The sequence below is a fragment of the Diabrotica virgifera genome, chromosome 4, assembly GCF_917563875.1.
Source record: "Diabrotica virgifera virgifera chromosome 4, PGI_DIABVI_V3a".
Classification (NCBI taxonomy): domain Eukaryota; kingdom Metazoa; phylum Arthropoda; class Insecta; order Coleoptera; family Chrysomelidae; genus Diabrotica; species Diabrotica virgifera.
Window position 1 is genome coordinate 253,131,581 of NC_065446.1, and position 16,947 is coordinate 253,148,527.

General features: G+C 33.5%; 1 protein-coding gene across 30 annotated transcripts in view; it reads left to right on the plus strand.

Moving 5' to 3' along the window:
* The window catches only part of LOC114327495 (uncharacterized), a 677,364-nt gene that overhangs the window by 439,402 nt on the left and 221,015 nt on the right, over positions 1 to 16,947 (plus strand). For 28 of the 30 annotated variants that reach the window (XM_050648891.1, XM_050648865.1, XM_050648867.1 and 25 more), the window contains exons 15-17: positions 3,216 to 4,065; positions 8,272 to 8,447; positions 14,924 to 15,847. The exons of the other annotated variants lie outside the window; for them this stretch is intronic. In XM_050648891.1, coding sequence (XP_050504848.1) covers positions 3,216 to 4,065; positions 8,272 to 8,447; positions 14,924 to 15,847 — 1,950 coding nt within the window. The remainder of the gene's footprint in view (positions 1 to 3,215; positions 4,066 to 8,271; positions 8,448 to 14,923; positions 15,848 to 16,947) is intronic. 30 annotated transcript variants of the gene reach the window in all.

The following is a 16,947-nucleotide window of genomic DNA, read 5'->3' on the forward strand; positions in this document are numbered from 1 at the left end:
GCCATATTTTTTTGTTGATTGTCAAAATTTTCAAAAATTTTCAAAACTGATTAATATTGCTAATTTTCTTTATACCGAATACAGGGTGAGTCAGAACGCAAGTATATTATTTTATCAGTAATTTTAAATGGAACACCCTATATTTTATACCACTATTGAAAAGTACTATTGCCATACTTTCATTTTTATGTAACATTCCCTATGTCTAAATTTATTAGTTTTCGAGATATTTTCATTTTTCAGAGCAAATTATTAGTAAGTCTTTAAATTTTTCCAAATTTTAAGTAAGCCATGACTAAGTGGTCGAAAACTGGCAGTTCATCGTGATAAAACTGCTATTGTGTTGCTAAATAGTTGAGATGAATTTTACTGTTGAGAAAATGGTAAATCTGGCCGGATATTGGGGGAGTGCATTAAAAATGCATGATTATCAGTAAGAATTTATCATGAGTGGTTCCCTGGAAAACGACAACCTACAAAAGCAACTTTTGAAAGATTGAATAATCGGTTTAACCGCACTGGTTCAGTTAGGCATGAAAAACACGAACGAACAAAAAGTCTGTAACAGAGAAAAACGAAATAGATGTGTTGGTAACAGTTACTGAAGATCCACATACAAGTATTCGAAATATTTCCAAAGAAAAAAACAAACTTACTACTCTGTGCAAAAAATCCTTGCAAAAAACAGAATGCACCATTACCGCATTCAAATGCACCAGGAATTAATTAACGAAGATTTTGAAAAGAAAATATTATTTTGTGAATGGGCTTTAGATAAAATCAACCAACAGATAGATTTCTTGGATAATTAGTTCAGAGAAATAAGGAAAAAAATATCGTGTTGGTGACACATCCCCCTCCAGGCTGAAACCAAATTTTTCGAGTAATATGGTCATCTATAATAATAACCTATATGTTTCCTGCAGCCGATTTTGATGATATACATAGTTATAAACAAATGAAGATCAAAAAACGGTAAATTTTCGATTTTTTCGTCTCTTACTAAAAAATTGGGCATTTTAAACAAATTTGAGAGTAACAAACTCATAAACCGTATAAAAACTTCAATATGGCGTTTGCTGAATATGTCTATCCTTATTGGTTACTTAGAAAATTGCCAAATAAATCATAAATTTTGAGTTTTTATAAATATTCATAACTTATGTAAAAATTAACTTAGAACCTTCTTATTACATGGAATGCTGAGACTTATGGTGCTTAAATTAAACCCTAAATTCCAAAGCAATTGGTCAAATAGTTTAAAAGTTATTTAATTTGTTTATCGAAAATTAATTTTTTTTGCAACACTGTAAGTCAGAAAATGATGAAGTTACAGTAATATTTTGGATAGTTTATGAAAGAAGAAAATTTACAGTATTAATTTAATTTAAAAAAAATGACAAAAAATAATTATAGATATTGCAAAATAATTTTGCAAAAACATGTGAATTAAAAAAATGGGGGGCTAACTTTGTCCCTAAATGTCCTAGAACAGTTGTTTTTCTTTCTAAATGTGTATAAAAATTCAGTCTTTCTAAATATGAAAAAATAATTTTTCTACGGGTAACGGTTAAAAAGTTATTCTAATTGTTTATAAGTAAGCAAAAAATGGACATGTTTTTGCAAAATAATTTTACACTGTTTAAAATTATTTTTTGTCATTTATTTTTAATTAAGGTAATAGTATAAAAGTTCTTCTTTCATAAACTGTCCGAAGTATTATTGTAACCTCATAATTTTCTGACTTATAGTGTTGCAAAAAAAATGAATTTGGGAAAAATAAATTAAATAACTTTTAAACTATTTGACCAATTGCTTTGAAATTTAAAATATAATTTAAGTACAAGAAGTCTCGGCAATCCGCGTAATAAGAAGATTCTAAGTTAATTTTTACCTAAGTTACGAATATTTAAAAAAACTCAATATTTATGATTTATTTTGCAATTTTCTAAGCAACCAATAAGGTTGGACATATTCAGCGAATGCCATATTGAAGTTTTTTATACGATTTATGAGTTTCTTACTCTCAAATTTGTTTAAAGTGCTTAACTTTTTGGTAATAGACGAAAAAAGCGATAATTTACCGTTTTTCGATCTTCATTTGTTTATAACTATGTATATCATCAAAATCGGCTGCAGGAAACATATAGGTTAATAATATAGATGTCCATACTACTCAAAAAATTTGGTTTCGGCCTGGAGGGGGATGTGTCACGAGAAAACCCTTATTTCTCTGGACTAAATGTACTATTTGGAGATGAAGCTACGTTTCATAAAAACGGTTCAGTCATGGCCTACTTAAAATTTGGAAAAATTTAGACACCTAATTAATAATTTGCTCTGAAAAATTAAAATATCTCGAAAACTAATAAATTTAGACACAGGGAATATTATATAAAAATTAAAATACGGTAATGGTACTTTTCAATAGTGATATAATATACAGGGTAATCCATTTAAAATTACTGAGAAAATGATGTACTTGCGTTTTGGATTTGACTCACCCTGTATTAGATATAAAGAAAATTAGCAGCATCAATCATTTTTGAAAATTTTGACAATCAATAAAAAAATTTGGCACCAATAAACCATTTCTGTTGTGCTTATTTTTATTTATACAGGATGTTGAACTTGTTACGATTTTCATATAAAATTGGTTATAACTTTGTACATACCCTGTATAACATAACAAACCTTTATATTTTTGTGATGGGGCAGTTAAGGAGATTTCAAATATAAAATAAAATACAGGGTGTTCCATTTAAAAAAACAGAAGTTTGGTCTGCCACTAGGTTATCGAATACCCTGTAACATTCTAACTAATTTTGTAATATGAATCTCAAAGTTGTCTACAATTTTTGTTATTAACTTGTATTGCTGTCTATTACTATAGCGGATCTATTGAGCTTTACCCCACTAATCAATCACCCTGTATATTGTTTTTTTTTATGAGTGGAATAAAAGTAGATTCCATCAATGTTTAGAACATTATTTCAGTTTCGCATATATATGTAGTTATAAATATCTGTTAGTTCTGAAACATTCGCGTCATCTAGATGTTTTAGCTAGCCTGATGGCATTAGGTCAGGGGCTGAAGATTTTCCATTTTTGTTTTGTTTGATGACTTTCTCTAGTAACTGTTGCAATAGTTTATAAATTTAGAATGATTTTGTTCTTTTAAAGCAAATTCAAAGTTAATATGTATTTTTTTTCAGTTCCAGTATCATGTTCGACCAATAGTGATTGCTCTAACACTACCATCTGCAAAGAAAACATGTGCACACCGCAATGCAAAGCAGATAACGATTGTGCTTTCAACGAAAAATGTCTCAAAGGCAACTGCCAATTGACTTGTCGCGTGGACAACGACTGTTTCCTGGGTCACATCTGCGTCAATAATATGTGCTTCTACGGCTGCCACAACGACGATGATTGCACCAGCAGTGAATCCTGCAGAAACAACAAATGTATAGACCCCTGCAAAGAAAACCCTTGTGGACCCAACGCACTTTGTGCAGTATCAAACCATAGAGCTACCTGTTCTTGTGGAAAGGGCCTAGTGCCTAATCCGTCTGCTACAGTTGGCTGTGTGAGAGCTCCACCTCAAGTCTGCAGAGAGAATAGAGAATGTCCAAACGGTAATGCCTGTATTGAACGCTCTTGTAGACTAATCTGTTCTTCAGATAATAACTGCTTGAGCAACGAAAGATGCGAAACACCTTCTAAAGTCTGCAAACCCATCTGCAGAAAAGACGATGACTGTAATAGCGACCAAGTCTGTGATGGTTTGGTCTGCATCATAGGATGTAGAGGTGATAGTAAATGTCCTTCAGATCAAGCCTGCATCAACGGCAAATGCGTAGATTTATGCGCAGCTCCGACGGCGTGTGGAATCAACGCAGAGTGTGCTATAGTCGACCATAAGAAGATTTGTACTTGCCCCCTTCCACTTACGGGAAACCCAGACGAAGGTTGTAAACATCCAGTAGAGCTCTGTAATGAGAACAAAGATTGCTCTAAAGGCAGTACCTGTCATGGTGGAATATGCCAGGCTACATGTAAAGTGTAAGTATACTAAATAGTTACTGTTTTGTTTATTAATAAGTCGTCTTAAGTGACTCGTTACGAAGGTTGTCAGTCATCATAACCACTCCAATTCTCGAAGCAACTGTTCTAAAGAGATTCTAAAAATTATTTTCAAATATTTCCCATATTTTCATGGTACGACTAAGTATTTCGTTTTTCTCTCTGTAGCTTATGGTACTTATGCTTTCCCATATTGTCTCTCTCCTGTTCGCTAAATATTTGCTTACTGTACAGGATCACTCACAAGTATTTAACCTTTTTGGCCGGCACTATTCCGTCTCCCTTGAGAGTGAAGGAGATGTGATCTCTATTTATAGGTTCTTTTCTTTCAGGCACGTTTTCACCCTGTCCAGTACAGAAATAGCTGCGTTCATTACAAGCTCATTTGCCTGAGCTCGTTCGTTTTCATTGTGCTCTACTAGAATGACCAGGTCATCTGCTTAAGGTACAGCCTACGTCCCTTATACTTAATCTTCCTCTATTATATCATTGTAGAGGATATTCCAGAGTAACCTCTTACAGATGGCAGTTAGTTGCATAATTCTATTGACTGCGTGAATTGCAGATTTCCCTTTCCTAAACCCATATTGGCGTTCAGAAAAGCCCCCTTTCTCTATGACTTCTTTCTCTAGTCTCATCTTTGTAAATATTTCGGAGATCTTTCCCATTGTGTTTAATAGTCAGATATCTCCAAAAGCTCCTGGTTCCTCAAGTTCTTTTCTGGGTTTTGGAATAAGTAAGAGATTTGCCATTTTCCATCCTTCTGGGAATTCTTGCTTTGTCATAAGGTGATTCAAGAATTATTTCACCCGCTTTTCCGCTATGCTTATCTTTACAATTTCTGGTAGACTTCCATCGGGTTCGGGTGCTCTGCTGGCCCGTAGGCATCTAAACATTCCGTATATGTATTTGGAACCTAGGAGTTTTCTATTGGTTCGTTGCACCACGCGGTAATATTTTAACCAATAGGCGGCGAGATTCCAAATGCATATACGGAATGTTAGTCGGTCCCAAATTCATATACGGAATGTTAAATATCGTACACCGAAAAAGATAAGTTTTTTTAGAGTTTTTTAAAAGGAGATTGATATTAAAATACTTGTTACTGTATTATTAAATAAAAATAAAACAGGGTTCGCATAAAGTTCGAAACATTGATGTTATAATATACTATGATTGTTTTAAAGATCGACCTGTCTGAGCGTTTTGGTTATGTGCTAAAAATAAATAGGTGAATAAGGGGGGGGGGGGGGGTAACACTTATTCCAGTGCACTCTATTATTATTTTTTATATTCCATTAAATACTATATCATAAGAACTTATCTGCATAAATAGTGAGCAGTATTTTTTTTTTCGTATGTGTAGCTCTCCAGCTTGAAAAATAAATACTTTTGTATTCATTTAGCCATTTATTCATGTCTTCTTCATTTCTAATGTCGACTCGGTACTTATTTTCATTGATTACAATGTATTTAAAACTTTTTGGCAAATCCATTATGTAAATATACAATATTTTATAGAATAAATAATATTTAAAACACAACCGCAAACGTTATAACCAAGTTAACATTTATTTTCGTCTGATAGCACACCACAAGCCCTAAACTTCAACAGAATTGAATTATAATTGAATAGCTGAAACAGATCTAAACATACTTAACAACACGTGCAAGTCATTAAAAATTCTGAGAAGGCGAAACCTCTATTTGACCGAAGTCAAATAAAGAAATATGTCTCTCAAATATATACCATCCCATTTATGAATTTCGCACCAAATAGGTACCTAATCATTGTTTTATTTTTCTTTAATAATACATTAATAAAATAGGTATTCTAAAATCAGTCTCCTTTAACTGATTAATAAAAAGTTCCATTTTTTGGTCTACGAATAATTAACATTCCGCATATGAATTTCACACCAAATAACATTCCAAATACTATAATTGTTTTATTTTTATTTAATAATACAGTAACAAGTATTTTAAAAGCAATCTCCTTTTAAAAGACTCTAAAAAAAACTTATCTTTTTCGGTGTACGATATTTTAGACCAGTAAGGATCTGTGAAAAAACGTCTATTTTTGGATGTGAAAGGTGGCATTCGGATTTTTGCAGATAAAGGTAGGTGACACCGTCAGTAATAATAATTGACTTATGCTCCTTCTCAAATATGCCCAGAACAATAATAAAAAAATTAAAATATTTAAAAATTTCGAAAAACGTCGATTTTTTTCTGCTTTCTTTGCTTATAACTTTAAAACGATTCGTTTTGGAACAAAGTCGTACAGAAATAAAATAAAGATAATTGAATTTTGTATGATATACGACTGGTCAAAAATGTCTTAACGTATTTCCTTTTCTGCAATATAGCAATAAATACAAAATAAGGGGGCAAAATACGCCTGTTGTTATTCAATGTTTTTAACCACATCGGTGGCACTTAGAACCTTAGCAATTCACTTAGGAAATTGCTTGTAACATACGTAAACCGTGTACCAAATTTAATTAAAATCTACCTAACAGATTTTGCATAATAAATTTGCAATCTAAATGTTTTTAAAAAACTTTTTAAAATCTTTCTGAACAAAAAGTAGACCATTTAGAAGTTGTCTAATTTTTTTACATATAAAGAGGTGCTCTACTTATCTAATACACTTTACAGAATTAAAATCGGATTATTTAAGGGGCCTCAGCAATGTTTTAAACTTATAAACAAATAGCTTTGTTTAATAATAAAAAAATTAATTTTTAGCAATGCAAATAATTAAAACCGGTATAATTTGACTTAAACTTTCAAATGCTGTCAGCAGAATTGGTATTTTATTTTTTAGTCAAAAGTTATTCGCACTCAAAAATTGCAATTTTTCGAATTTTTGAAAGTTTCACTGCGTTTATCTCGAAGAGTATGCATCCTACGAAAAAACTTGTAAAAACATTTTTTGCTTAGAATTACCCAAGAAATACAAAAAAAATGTTTTATTTTGCGAAAAATCGATGTTATGTAATTCCTCAAGTTCTTTGTTTATAACAATCTTATCGACATCCGGATCAACTGTTACCCAAGAAAAACGTGTTCTACGGGTCAAAAAATACATAAAAATCTTGAGTAAGTCCATCTAAATAAAGGAGCCCGTAGCACCCCCTCCTGGCCACAGGACTAATTTGTTTATAAGCCAAAAAATTGTTTATAACTTTAAAACATTGCTGAGGCTGCTTAAACAATCCGATTTCAATTCTGTAAAGTGCATTAGATAGGTGGAGTGCTTCTTTATATGTAAAAAATTGACAAATCTTTGTATGTTCTAGTTTTTGTTGTGCAAGATTTTAAAAAATTTTAATTTTTTAAAAAGTTTAGATTGCAGAATTATTATTCAAAATCTAGTAAGTCAATTTTAATGAAATTTCCAAGGTTCCAAGTGTAACCTAAGTGATGGAAAATCATTGAATAAGGACAGGCTTGTTTTGCCCCCTTATGTTATATTTATTGCTATTTTGCAGCAAGGGTGATAAATTAAGACATTTTTAACCAATCGCATCTGATAGAAAATTTAATTATCTTTGTTTTATTCCTATAAGACTTTGTTCCAAAATGAATCGTTTTAAAGTTATAAGCAAAAAAAGTAGAAAAGAAAAACGAATTTTTTTGAAACTTTTAAATATTTTATTTTTTTTATTAACGTTCCGGGCATATTTGAGAAGGAGCATAAATCAATTATTATTAACGAAGTTATCACCTAACTTTATCCGCAAAAATCTGAATGCCACCTCTCACATCCACCTAAAAACAGATCCTTACTGGTCTATTTAATGAATTATATGAATTTGGGACCGACTAACATTCCGTATATGCATCTGGAACCTCGCCGCCTATTGGTTAAAATATTACCGCGTGCTGCAACGAACCAATAGAAAACTCCTAGGTTCCAAATACATATACGGAATGTTTAGATGCGGCCCGTAGTGCTTTCAATGTTTTCAGCTCTTCCAGTTCCTCTCTAGAGAAATATGTTGCCAACGTCTCTACATGCGGTATGAATTTCTTCTGTGACTTTCTTCAATTTTGAGGATATTATACTTCCTTTCAGATTTTGGGTAACTAATGTGATTCTAATTTAATAAACCTCGTTTCTTGACATTTTATTTAGTATTTTGATCATATTTTTTTTATAATAGTATCTTTTTTTAGGGACCGTAATTGTCTGGCCGACGAAAAATGTATTAGAGGAGTCTGCAAAACAGTGTGCAACTCAGACGCTGCTTGTAACGCAAATCACATCTGCGAGAATCGTATTTGCGAAATCGGCTGCCGTAGTGACAATGATTGTCCACCAGATAAGGCTTGCATCAACAACAAATGTCAAAGTAAGTAACATTGCAAAAAATAAGCGATATACACTTTCCATTATACTCACAATAAATAAGATAAGTTTATACAGTTGATTTCATGATTCTTTACCCATGTGTCATCATTTTAAGCATACGAAATACGTCGGAAATTTGCTCCACGCAACAGCAAGTGACAGAAAGTGGCTACTGCTCCGATAACGGATCATATTATAAAATTTGACGTTATCAAATAAATAGAATGTAAAATGTTAGTTTTGCTTTAAAATTTTGGTGCAGAATTACAATTACATTTAATAAAATATTTTAATATCATTAGTGTTTAATAAATAAATAAACAATTTATAAAAAAAATATTTTCTTTTTGTCATTTTGTTCACTTTTGCGGAAACTTAAATAAAACCATTCCTTAACTGTATGAATGAACCTTTATATGTAAATTAATGGCAAAATAAAACACACTTACCATAAAATTTTAAACTCCTATATAAAATTAGTTGTGAAAACAACTGCTTGTGTAATAAATAACTTCTGAATGCAAAAAAGGACAAAAATACAGCAAAAATCTAACAAACTGACAGCCACAAATAAACAAACCAGAATCGTCACAAATTCTACTTTAAATCTGAAGACGTCCCCAAGCGTCTTTTTTGTAACTATCTCTTTTCGATGCACTGAGTCTAGAACGTTCATAAAAATATGTATATTTACTTAATAACAGACGGTAGCTGGTTTGTCTTTAGTTTCATGCGTGGAAGACAATGATGCTAGATAGTAAATACCTATGTGATTTATCTCGCCAGGTATTAATGACTCACGGGTAAAGAACCTATATCTACGTCAGTGTGTCATAATTAGGGACCATAATACCTATATGCAACAGGAAGCAGAGCCAGTATATGCAAATATATGGACAAAATTGGTGCAAATACGAAATTCTTTTTAAAGAATATGCGTAATAGCTATATGCAAATATGTAGACATTAATTATCCTCTTGTTCATAAATTTTGCATTTAAGAACCATCATCATTCTCTTTGCCTTATCCCTATGCGGGGTCGGCTTCCCTAATTGCATTTCTCCACCCACTTCTGTCTTGGGTCATATCAATGTTAATCCCCTTTACCAACATGTCCTGCCTTATCGTCTCCCCCCAGGTCTTCTTTGGTCTTCCTCTCCTACTCCTTCCAGGAATCTGCACTTCAGCTATTCTTCGTATTGGGTGATTAACGTCTCGACGTTGAACATGACCAAACCATCTTAACCTATGCTCTCTCATTTTGGCATCAATTGGTGCCACACCTAGACTTCCTCTAATATACTCATTTCTAATTTTATCCTTCTTTGTCACTCCACTCATCCATCTAAGCATTCTCATTTCCGCCACATGCATTCGTTGTTCCTCTTTCTTTTTCACTGCCCAACATTCAGTTCCGTACATCATAGCCGGTCTTATGGCTGTTTTATAGAATTTTCCCTTCAGCTTCATTGGAATTTTTCTGTCACACAACACACCACTCGCTTCTTTCCACTTCATCCATCCAGCCCTAATTCTACTGCATGCATCTCCATCTATTTCTCCATTACTCTGTAATACCGATCCTAGGTACTTAAAACTATTGCTTTTCACAATCATTTCACCATCCAAAGATACCATTTTATTTGTAGTAGCTCCATCTTTAAATGAACATTCCAAATACTCTGTTTTTGTCCTACTAACTTTTAAACCTTTTTCCTCCAGAGCATGTCTCCACTGTTCCAGTTTTTGTTCTAAGTCTCTTTCACTATTTCCTACTAACACGACATCATCAGCATACATTAAGCACCATGGAATGTTACCCTGTAGTTTCGCTGTTATCTGGTCCAAAACTAATGAGAATAAATACGGACTAAGCACCGAGCCTTGGTGCAATCCTACTTTCACATGAAATTTATCAGTCTCTCCCACACCTGTCCTAACACTAGTCGTAACTCCCTCATACATATCCCTCACAATCTTTACATATTCACCAGGGACTCCTTTCGTATTGAGTGCCCACCACAGAATCTCTCGAGGAACTCTATCATATGCTTTCTCAAGATCAATGAATACCATATGAGCGCTTGTTTCTTTACTCCTGTATTTTTCCATCAACTGCCTTATAATGAAAATTGCATCTGTTGTTGATCTACCCTGCATAAAGCCAAATTGATTCTCGGATATTTCGGTCTCTTCACGTATCCGTCTGTCAATTACTCTTTCCCATATTTTCATGGTGTGGCTAAGCAGTTTTATAGCCCTGTAGTTTGTACATTGTTGTATATCTCCCTTGTTTTTGTAAACAGGTACCAGTATACTGCTTCTCCATTCGTCTGGCATTTGTCCGACTTCCATAATTCTATTAAATAGACCTGCTAGCCATCTTGTTCCTGTCTCTCCCAATGCTCTCCATACTTCCCCAGGAATATCATCTGGTCCTACCGCTTTTCCTTTCTTTATTTTTTGAAGCGCTTGAGCCACTTCCTCGTTGGTTATTTTGGTGACCATTGCTGCTACTGTCTCCGTTGACTCTACAGGCTGTCTGTCAAATTCTTCATTTAATAAGCTGTCAAAGTACTTTCTCCATCTCTTTTTGACTTCCCTTTCGTGAACCAGTATTTTATTATTTTCATCTCGGATACATCTAATCTGATTAAAATCTTTTGCTTTCTTTGCTCTCTTTTTGGCTATTTTATATATCTTCGTTTCGCCTTCCCTGGTATCAAGTTGATCGTATAGGTTTGAATACGCTTCTGCTTTGGCTTTTGCTACTGCTACTTTCGCTTCCTTTTTCGCCACCATATAGTTTTGAAGATCTGTGTCGGATCTGGTTTCTTGCCACTTTTTATATAATTTTCTCTTCTCTTTTATTTTTCCTTGTACTTCGTTTGACCACCACCAAGTCTCTTTATCCTCGAACTTTTTTCCTGACGTTTTCCCAAGTATTTCAATAGCAGTCTCTCTAATACTACTGGCCATTTTTCTCCAAATTGTATTAGAGCTTCCTTTCATGTTCCAACATATTTTTTCTACTATTCTTCTCCTGAATAGACCTTCTTTCTCATCTTTCAGCAGCCACCACTTGATTTTTTGTGGTCCTCTCCGATATTTTTGTTTAGTTTCGCTTTTTACTTCGATGTCCAGAACAAGCAGCTTATGTTGTTGGCTTACTGTCTCACTCACTATTACCTTGCAGTCCTTGCATTCACGTATGTCTTCTTTCCTTATCATGAAGTAGTCTATTTGGGATTGATGTTGTCCACTTTTGTAGGTAATAAGTTGAGTTTCTCTCTTTTTAAAGAATGTGTTAACAATCACCATATCCAATGCTGTTGCTAATTCAAGCATGTCATCTCCAGCTTCATTTCTAGTTCCAAAGCCTAATCCCCCATGTATTGTTTCATATCCTGTCTTGGTTTGGCCCACATGTGCATTGAAATCACCTCCTATTATAACCTTCTCTTCTGCTGGAATATCACTCAGTACGTCTCCTAATTGATCATAGAAAGCTCTTCTTTCATTCTCACCCAGACCTGTTTGGGGAGCATACACACACACACACAGGTCTGGGTGAGAATGAAAGAATTTTGCATTTAAGAACCAATTAATAGAAATAATAATCTAAACTGTTTTTATGCTAGTATTTATAAGTCGTTTTTATACATGGATTAAAATTGCAATAAGATTGAAATACAATGTTTAACATTTACTTATTTTAATATATACAAAATAATATTATTTTAAAAATACAGTAGCCATACATTGTAGATACTCATGACAACATATACAGCGTGTCTACTTGAGTTGGAAACATATGGGAAACTTTTTTATTATTAATTTTACGAAAAAAAGTTATTCTTTATAAAAAGTTCTGCATGCCCCAAAACCTAATATTCAATCATCAGATATCAAATTTTCTGAATATTATACGAGGTATGTCAAAAAATATGAATTTCGGTCAAGGGTAAAGTACCTTTATTTCTCTCAATATCGAAAATTCTTATGATAAAAAGTTGTTTGGAATTAAAAACTAAGATCAAATATACAATTACATGCTTCTTATGAAAAAAAAAAATTTTTTTCTCAAATGTAAGGATACCCAACATTGTTTTTAATTATTACAAATATGATAACTCGTTTATTATTCATTTTACGAAAAAAAGTTATTCTTCGTAAAAAGCTTTGCATGGTCTAAAATCTAAGACACAACCATGATATATCAACTTTTATTAATTTTATACGAGGTGTGTCAAAAAATATGAAATTCGCTCAATATTATAGCACCTTTATATTTCACAGTATTTCAATTAGAAGGATGTAATTGCATATTGACACATAGTTTTTAGTTCTAAACAACTTTTTTAATAACTGTTTTCAATATTGTGAAAAATAAAGGTACTTTACTCTTGAGTGAAATTCATATTTTTTGACATAACTCGTATAAAATTAATAAAATGTGATACCTGTTGGTTGCATCTTCGGCCTTATGACCTACAGAGCTTTTTATAAAGAATACCTTTTTTTCGTAAAAGTAATAATAAAAGAGTTATCGTATGTGTAACGAATCAAAACGAAGTTAGTATCAATAAATTTGAGAAAAATTTGGAAAATATTTTTTTCCAATTAGAAGCATGTAATTGCATATTTGAGCTTAGTTTTTATTTCCAAACAACTTTTCAGAATAAGCATTTTCGATATTGAGAGAAATAAAGGCACTTTACTCTTGAACGAAGTTCATATTTTTTGACATACCTCGTATAATATTCAGAAAATTTGATATCTGATGATTGAATCTTAGGTTTTGGGGCATGCAGAACTTTTTATAAAGAATAACTTTTTTTCGTAAAATTAATAATAAAAAAGTTTCCCATATGTTTCCAACTCAAGTAGACACGCTGTATATCATAGTAGATAGAAAATTTCATAAACTAGTGTTATCGTTATCAAAATAATTGAAAATATTTTGTTTCTAATAATTTGCACTTAGTTTGAACATAGCGATATAAATAAATTAACGATATCATGGGTTACATAATAAAATTACACTATAAACACACTTTTAAAATCTGTCTCTATACAGTAAGAAAAATGAAAGAATACCCATGAACGAACATATTTATAAAACACGCTGTATTTTCCTGTCACCGTGTCACACAAAAAATTGGCCAGCGCAAGTACATGTAATAATTATTGTTACATGTACTTGCACTGGACAATTTTCTTTGTGACACGGTGACAGGAAAATACAGCGTGTTTTATATGTTCGTTCATGGGTATTCTTTCATTTTTCCGACTGTACATACGTTTACACTGTTTGACGCGAAAACCATAAATGAAACTAATGTAAATGTCGAATATTCATAGAGTTACTTATTCCTAAAAGCTTTACCGACACTTCCGCCCATCTTAGATTTCGAAACAACCGGTCTAACTAAAAGTGTTCATGTAGATTTCATTTGTTTGTATGCTAGTGTTTTTAATTGTTTAAAAATATGAAATTTGTGCAAAATATGCCAGATATGTAAAAAAATGCATTTTGGATATATTCCGGTCTACACTCTGGGCCAAAATTAACCGGCCACCTTAAAAATGGGTATTTTTTGATGTCTCATATCTCCTAAACCTGTTGTCCGATTGAAGTGATTTTTTAAACATATTATAGCGTTACTCCTTGAAAATATCGTTATAATAATATTGTTGCTAAACAGGTAAATCTTCATTGTATACCGGGTGTACGAATCAAACTGTGTATTTTTCTTAAAGTTTGCATCTCACTGTGGAATATTTTAGCATTTGTAGAATACTGAAATTAAAACCTAACTATAGCCTCATGCTTTTTCAACATTTTGTTGTTTGATTGATTCGCTTATGTTAGATAATAAAAAAGTTAGGTGCTTTAACAACTAGTAATGTTTTAATAAACGGTCATTATTTTTTCATGCAGAATTGCCCCTTAAACTTTGCCAAAAATTTTTAAAAACACCCTGTATTGAAAAAAAAACATGTCTAAGCACCTGACATTTTTATTATCCAACATAAGCGAATCAATTAAACAACAAAATGTTGAGAAAGCATGAGGCTATAGTTAGGTTTTAATTTCAGTATTCTACAAATGCTAGAATATTCCACAGGGGGATGCAAACTTTAAGAAAAAAAAAACAGTTTGATTCGTACACCAGGTATACAATGAAAATTTACCTGTTTATCAACAATATTATTATAACGATATTGTCAAGGAATATGGCTATAACATATTAAAAAAATCACTTAAATCGGACAACAGGTTTAGGAGATATAAGATATCAAAAATGACCCATTTTTAAGACGGCCGGTTAATTTTGGCCGAGAGTGTATAATCAGAATTTACTACTTTTCAAAAATCTCAGCTAATGATCATAACATAAACTCATGCCATTATCTAATAACAACTTTTTCATGTTACCATGAATTGTATTAAGAGTTTTGTTTTTTTTCAGATCCATGCGAAAAAACTACAACATGCGGAGTATGTGCTCAATGCTTGGTCAACAACCACGTAGCTCAGTGCAGCTGCCCAGTCAACTTCCTTGGCAATCCTCTAAAAGCTTGCACCCAACCAGCTATCAAATGCAACTCCAACTGCGACTGTGACGAAGTGGGTGGCTACTGCACGAAACAATGCTCGACCAACGACGACTGCGCATGTGGAGAGAACTGCGTCAACAAGAAATGTCGTAATAAGTGTTCTGCGCAGGTATCTTGCGCTCAAGGTCAAATTTGCACAAGAGGAGCATGCTTGCCCGGTTGTAGATCGAATAATGATTGCCCAAATGCTGAAATTTGCAACAACAGAAAGTGCGAGAATCCTTGTAAGGCGAATGCTTGCGGAAAGAATGCGTTATGCACGTCAGCTGACCACAGAAAAGTCTGTTTATGCCCAGATGGCTACAAAGGTGATGCTAACAGAGCATGTATACCATTCGAATGTCGCAAAGACTCTGACTGTGAATCGAACAAGAAATGTGGTGACGACGGAGCTTGCAGAAACCCATGCTTGGAGCAAAAAGCATGCGGCATCAATGCTCAATGTCGCGTAGTGGACCGTCAACCTTTATGTACATGCCCACCAGGTTATCTTGGTAATGCCCAAATAGAATGCAAACAGGGTCGAACGGAAGAATGTTTGAAGAACACTTGCGGACCTAATTCCCGGTGCAAAGAAAAGGAAGACGGTGGATTTGAATGCGTTTGTGCCACTGGATGTATAGGAGATCCGTACAGGGGATGCGTGTGTGAGGGAGAGTTGGTTTCTCTGTGCAAGAACAAATTGTGCGGAGTAGGTGCGCAGTGCAAAGTCGTAAATGATAAAGCTCAGTGTTACTGTCCTCAAGATAAGCCTGCAGGGGATCCTACTATCGAGTGTAAGTACCTATAAGCATAGTTTTTAAAAACTTAAACGGCAAATTTTCTTCCCTATTTATATTTTACGTCGTGATGTTTTGAGTATCTCAAATCTTTAGTTAATATTTTCAAGAATGTCAACTTCTTTCTCTTATGTTACCAGATTTTTGGAGTTTGAAAGCAGCTAGAAATAATTGAATATTATTTTAAGGTCTTACGTTGAGACGAATAACATGGAAGAAAGAAAATAATCGTGGTTCGAAAATCAAAAAAGTTACAGTTTAAGCTATTTCAGAACAGATATGTTTACCTTATTATTTGAGGGAATAATTAAAATATCAAAAGAAAACTTTTTTGGAAATGATCAGTTACTAATCGGTCCTCTCTTCATTGGCTTCTTCATTTTCTTTACGTGCCATCTCCGCGACGAAGGTTTGCAATCATCATTGCCATTCTAACTTTTGACACTACAGCCCGGAAGGGTTCAGTTGGACTGCATCCAAACCATTTTCTGAGGTTTCTCAGCCAGGACATTTTTCTTATACCTTTGCTGCGCCTTTCTTGAATCTTTTCTCTATTCTTGTTCATTCTTCTCCATTGGCAATACATCCCAAACCAAGCATTGGGCTTCTCCAAACTATGCCTCTAACCTTACTGGTCCCGCACCAATCTTCTCCCAGTTTTCACGTCTAGCCAATGTGCGCCTGCTGCAACATCGTCCTCTTATCCCTTCCGTGGTCTTCCTGTTCTATTATCTAGTGCTTTTTCGGCCTCCATTCACTACATGACTAGCTCATTAAAAATATTAAAGTTTAACGAATTCTAAGATCGGAGATTCTTTGAACAGGTGGTAATGTTCATGGTTATACCTTGATCACCATACTTCGTTCTCGTTAACAGGTCCAAATATCTTAGGACTTTTCTATCAAAGACTCCTTTTGTATGTTATGTTATCACCCATATCTCGTATCCATATCATCATCATCATCATCATCATGGCATCTACACTCCTAGCGGAGTGATTGCCGCCCTCTTTGGGCTCTTCCGATTCGTTTGTCGCGGTGAATCAATCCGCATCAACATTTTGGTTTTACAGTTGGTTGTGTGACTTGGCATCTTC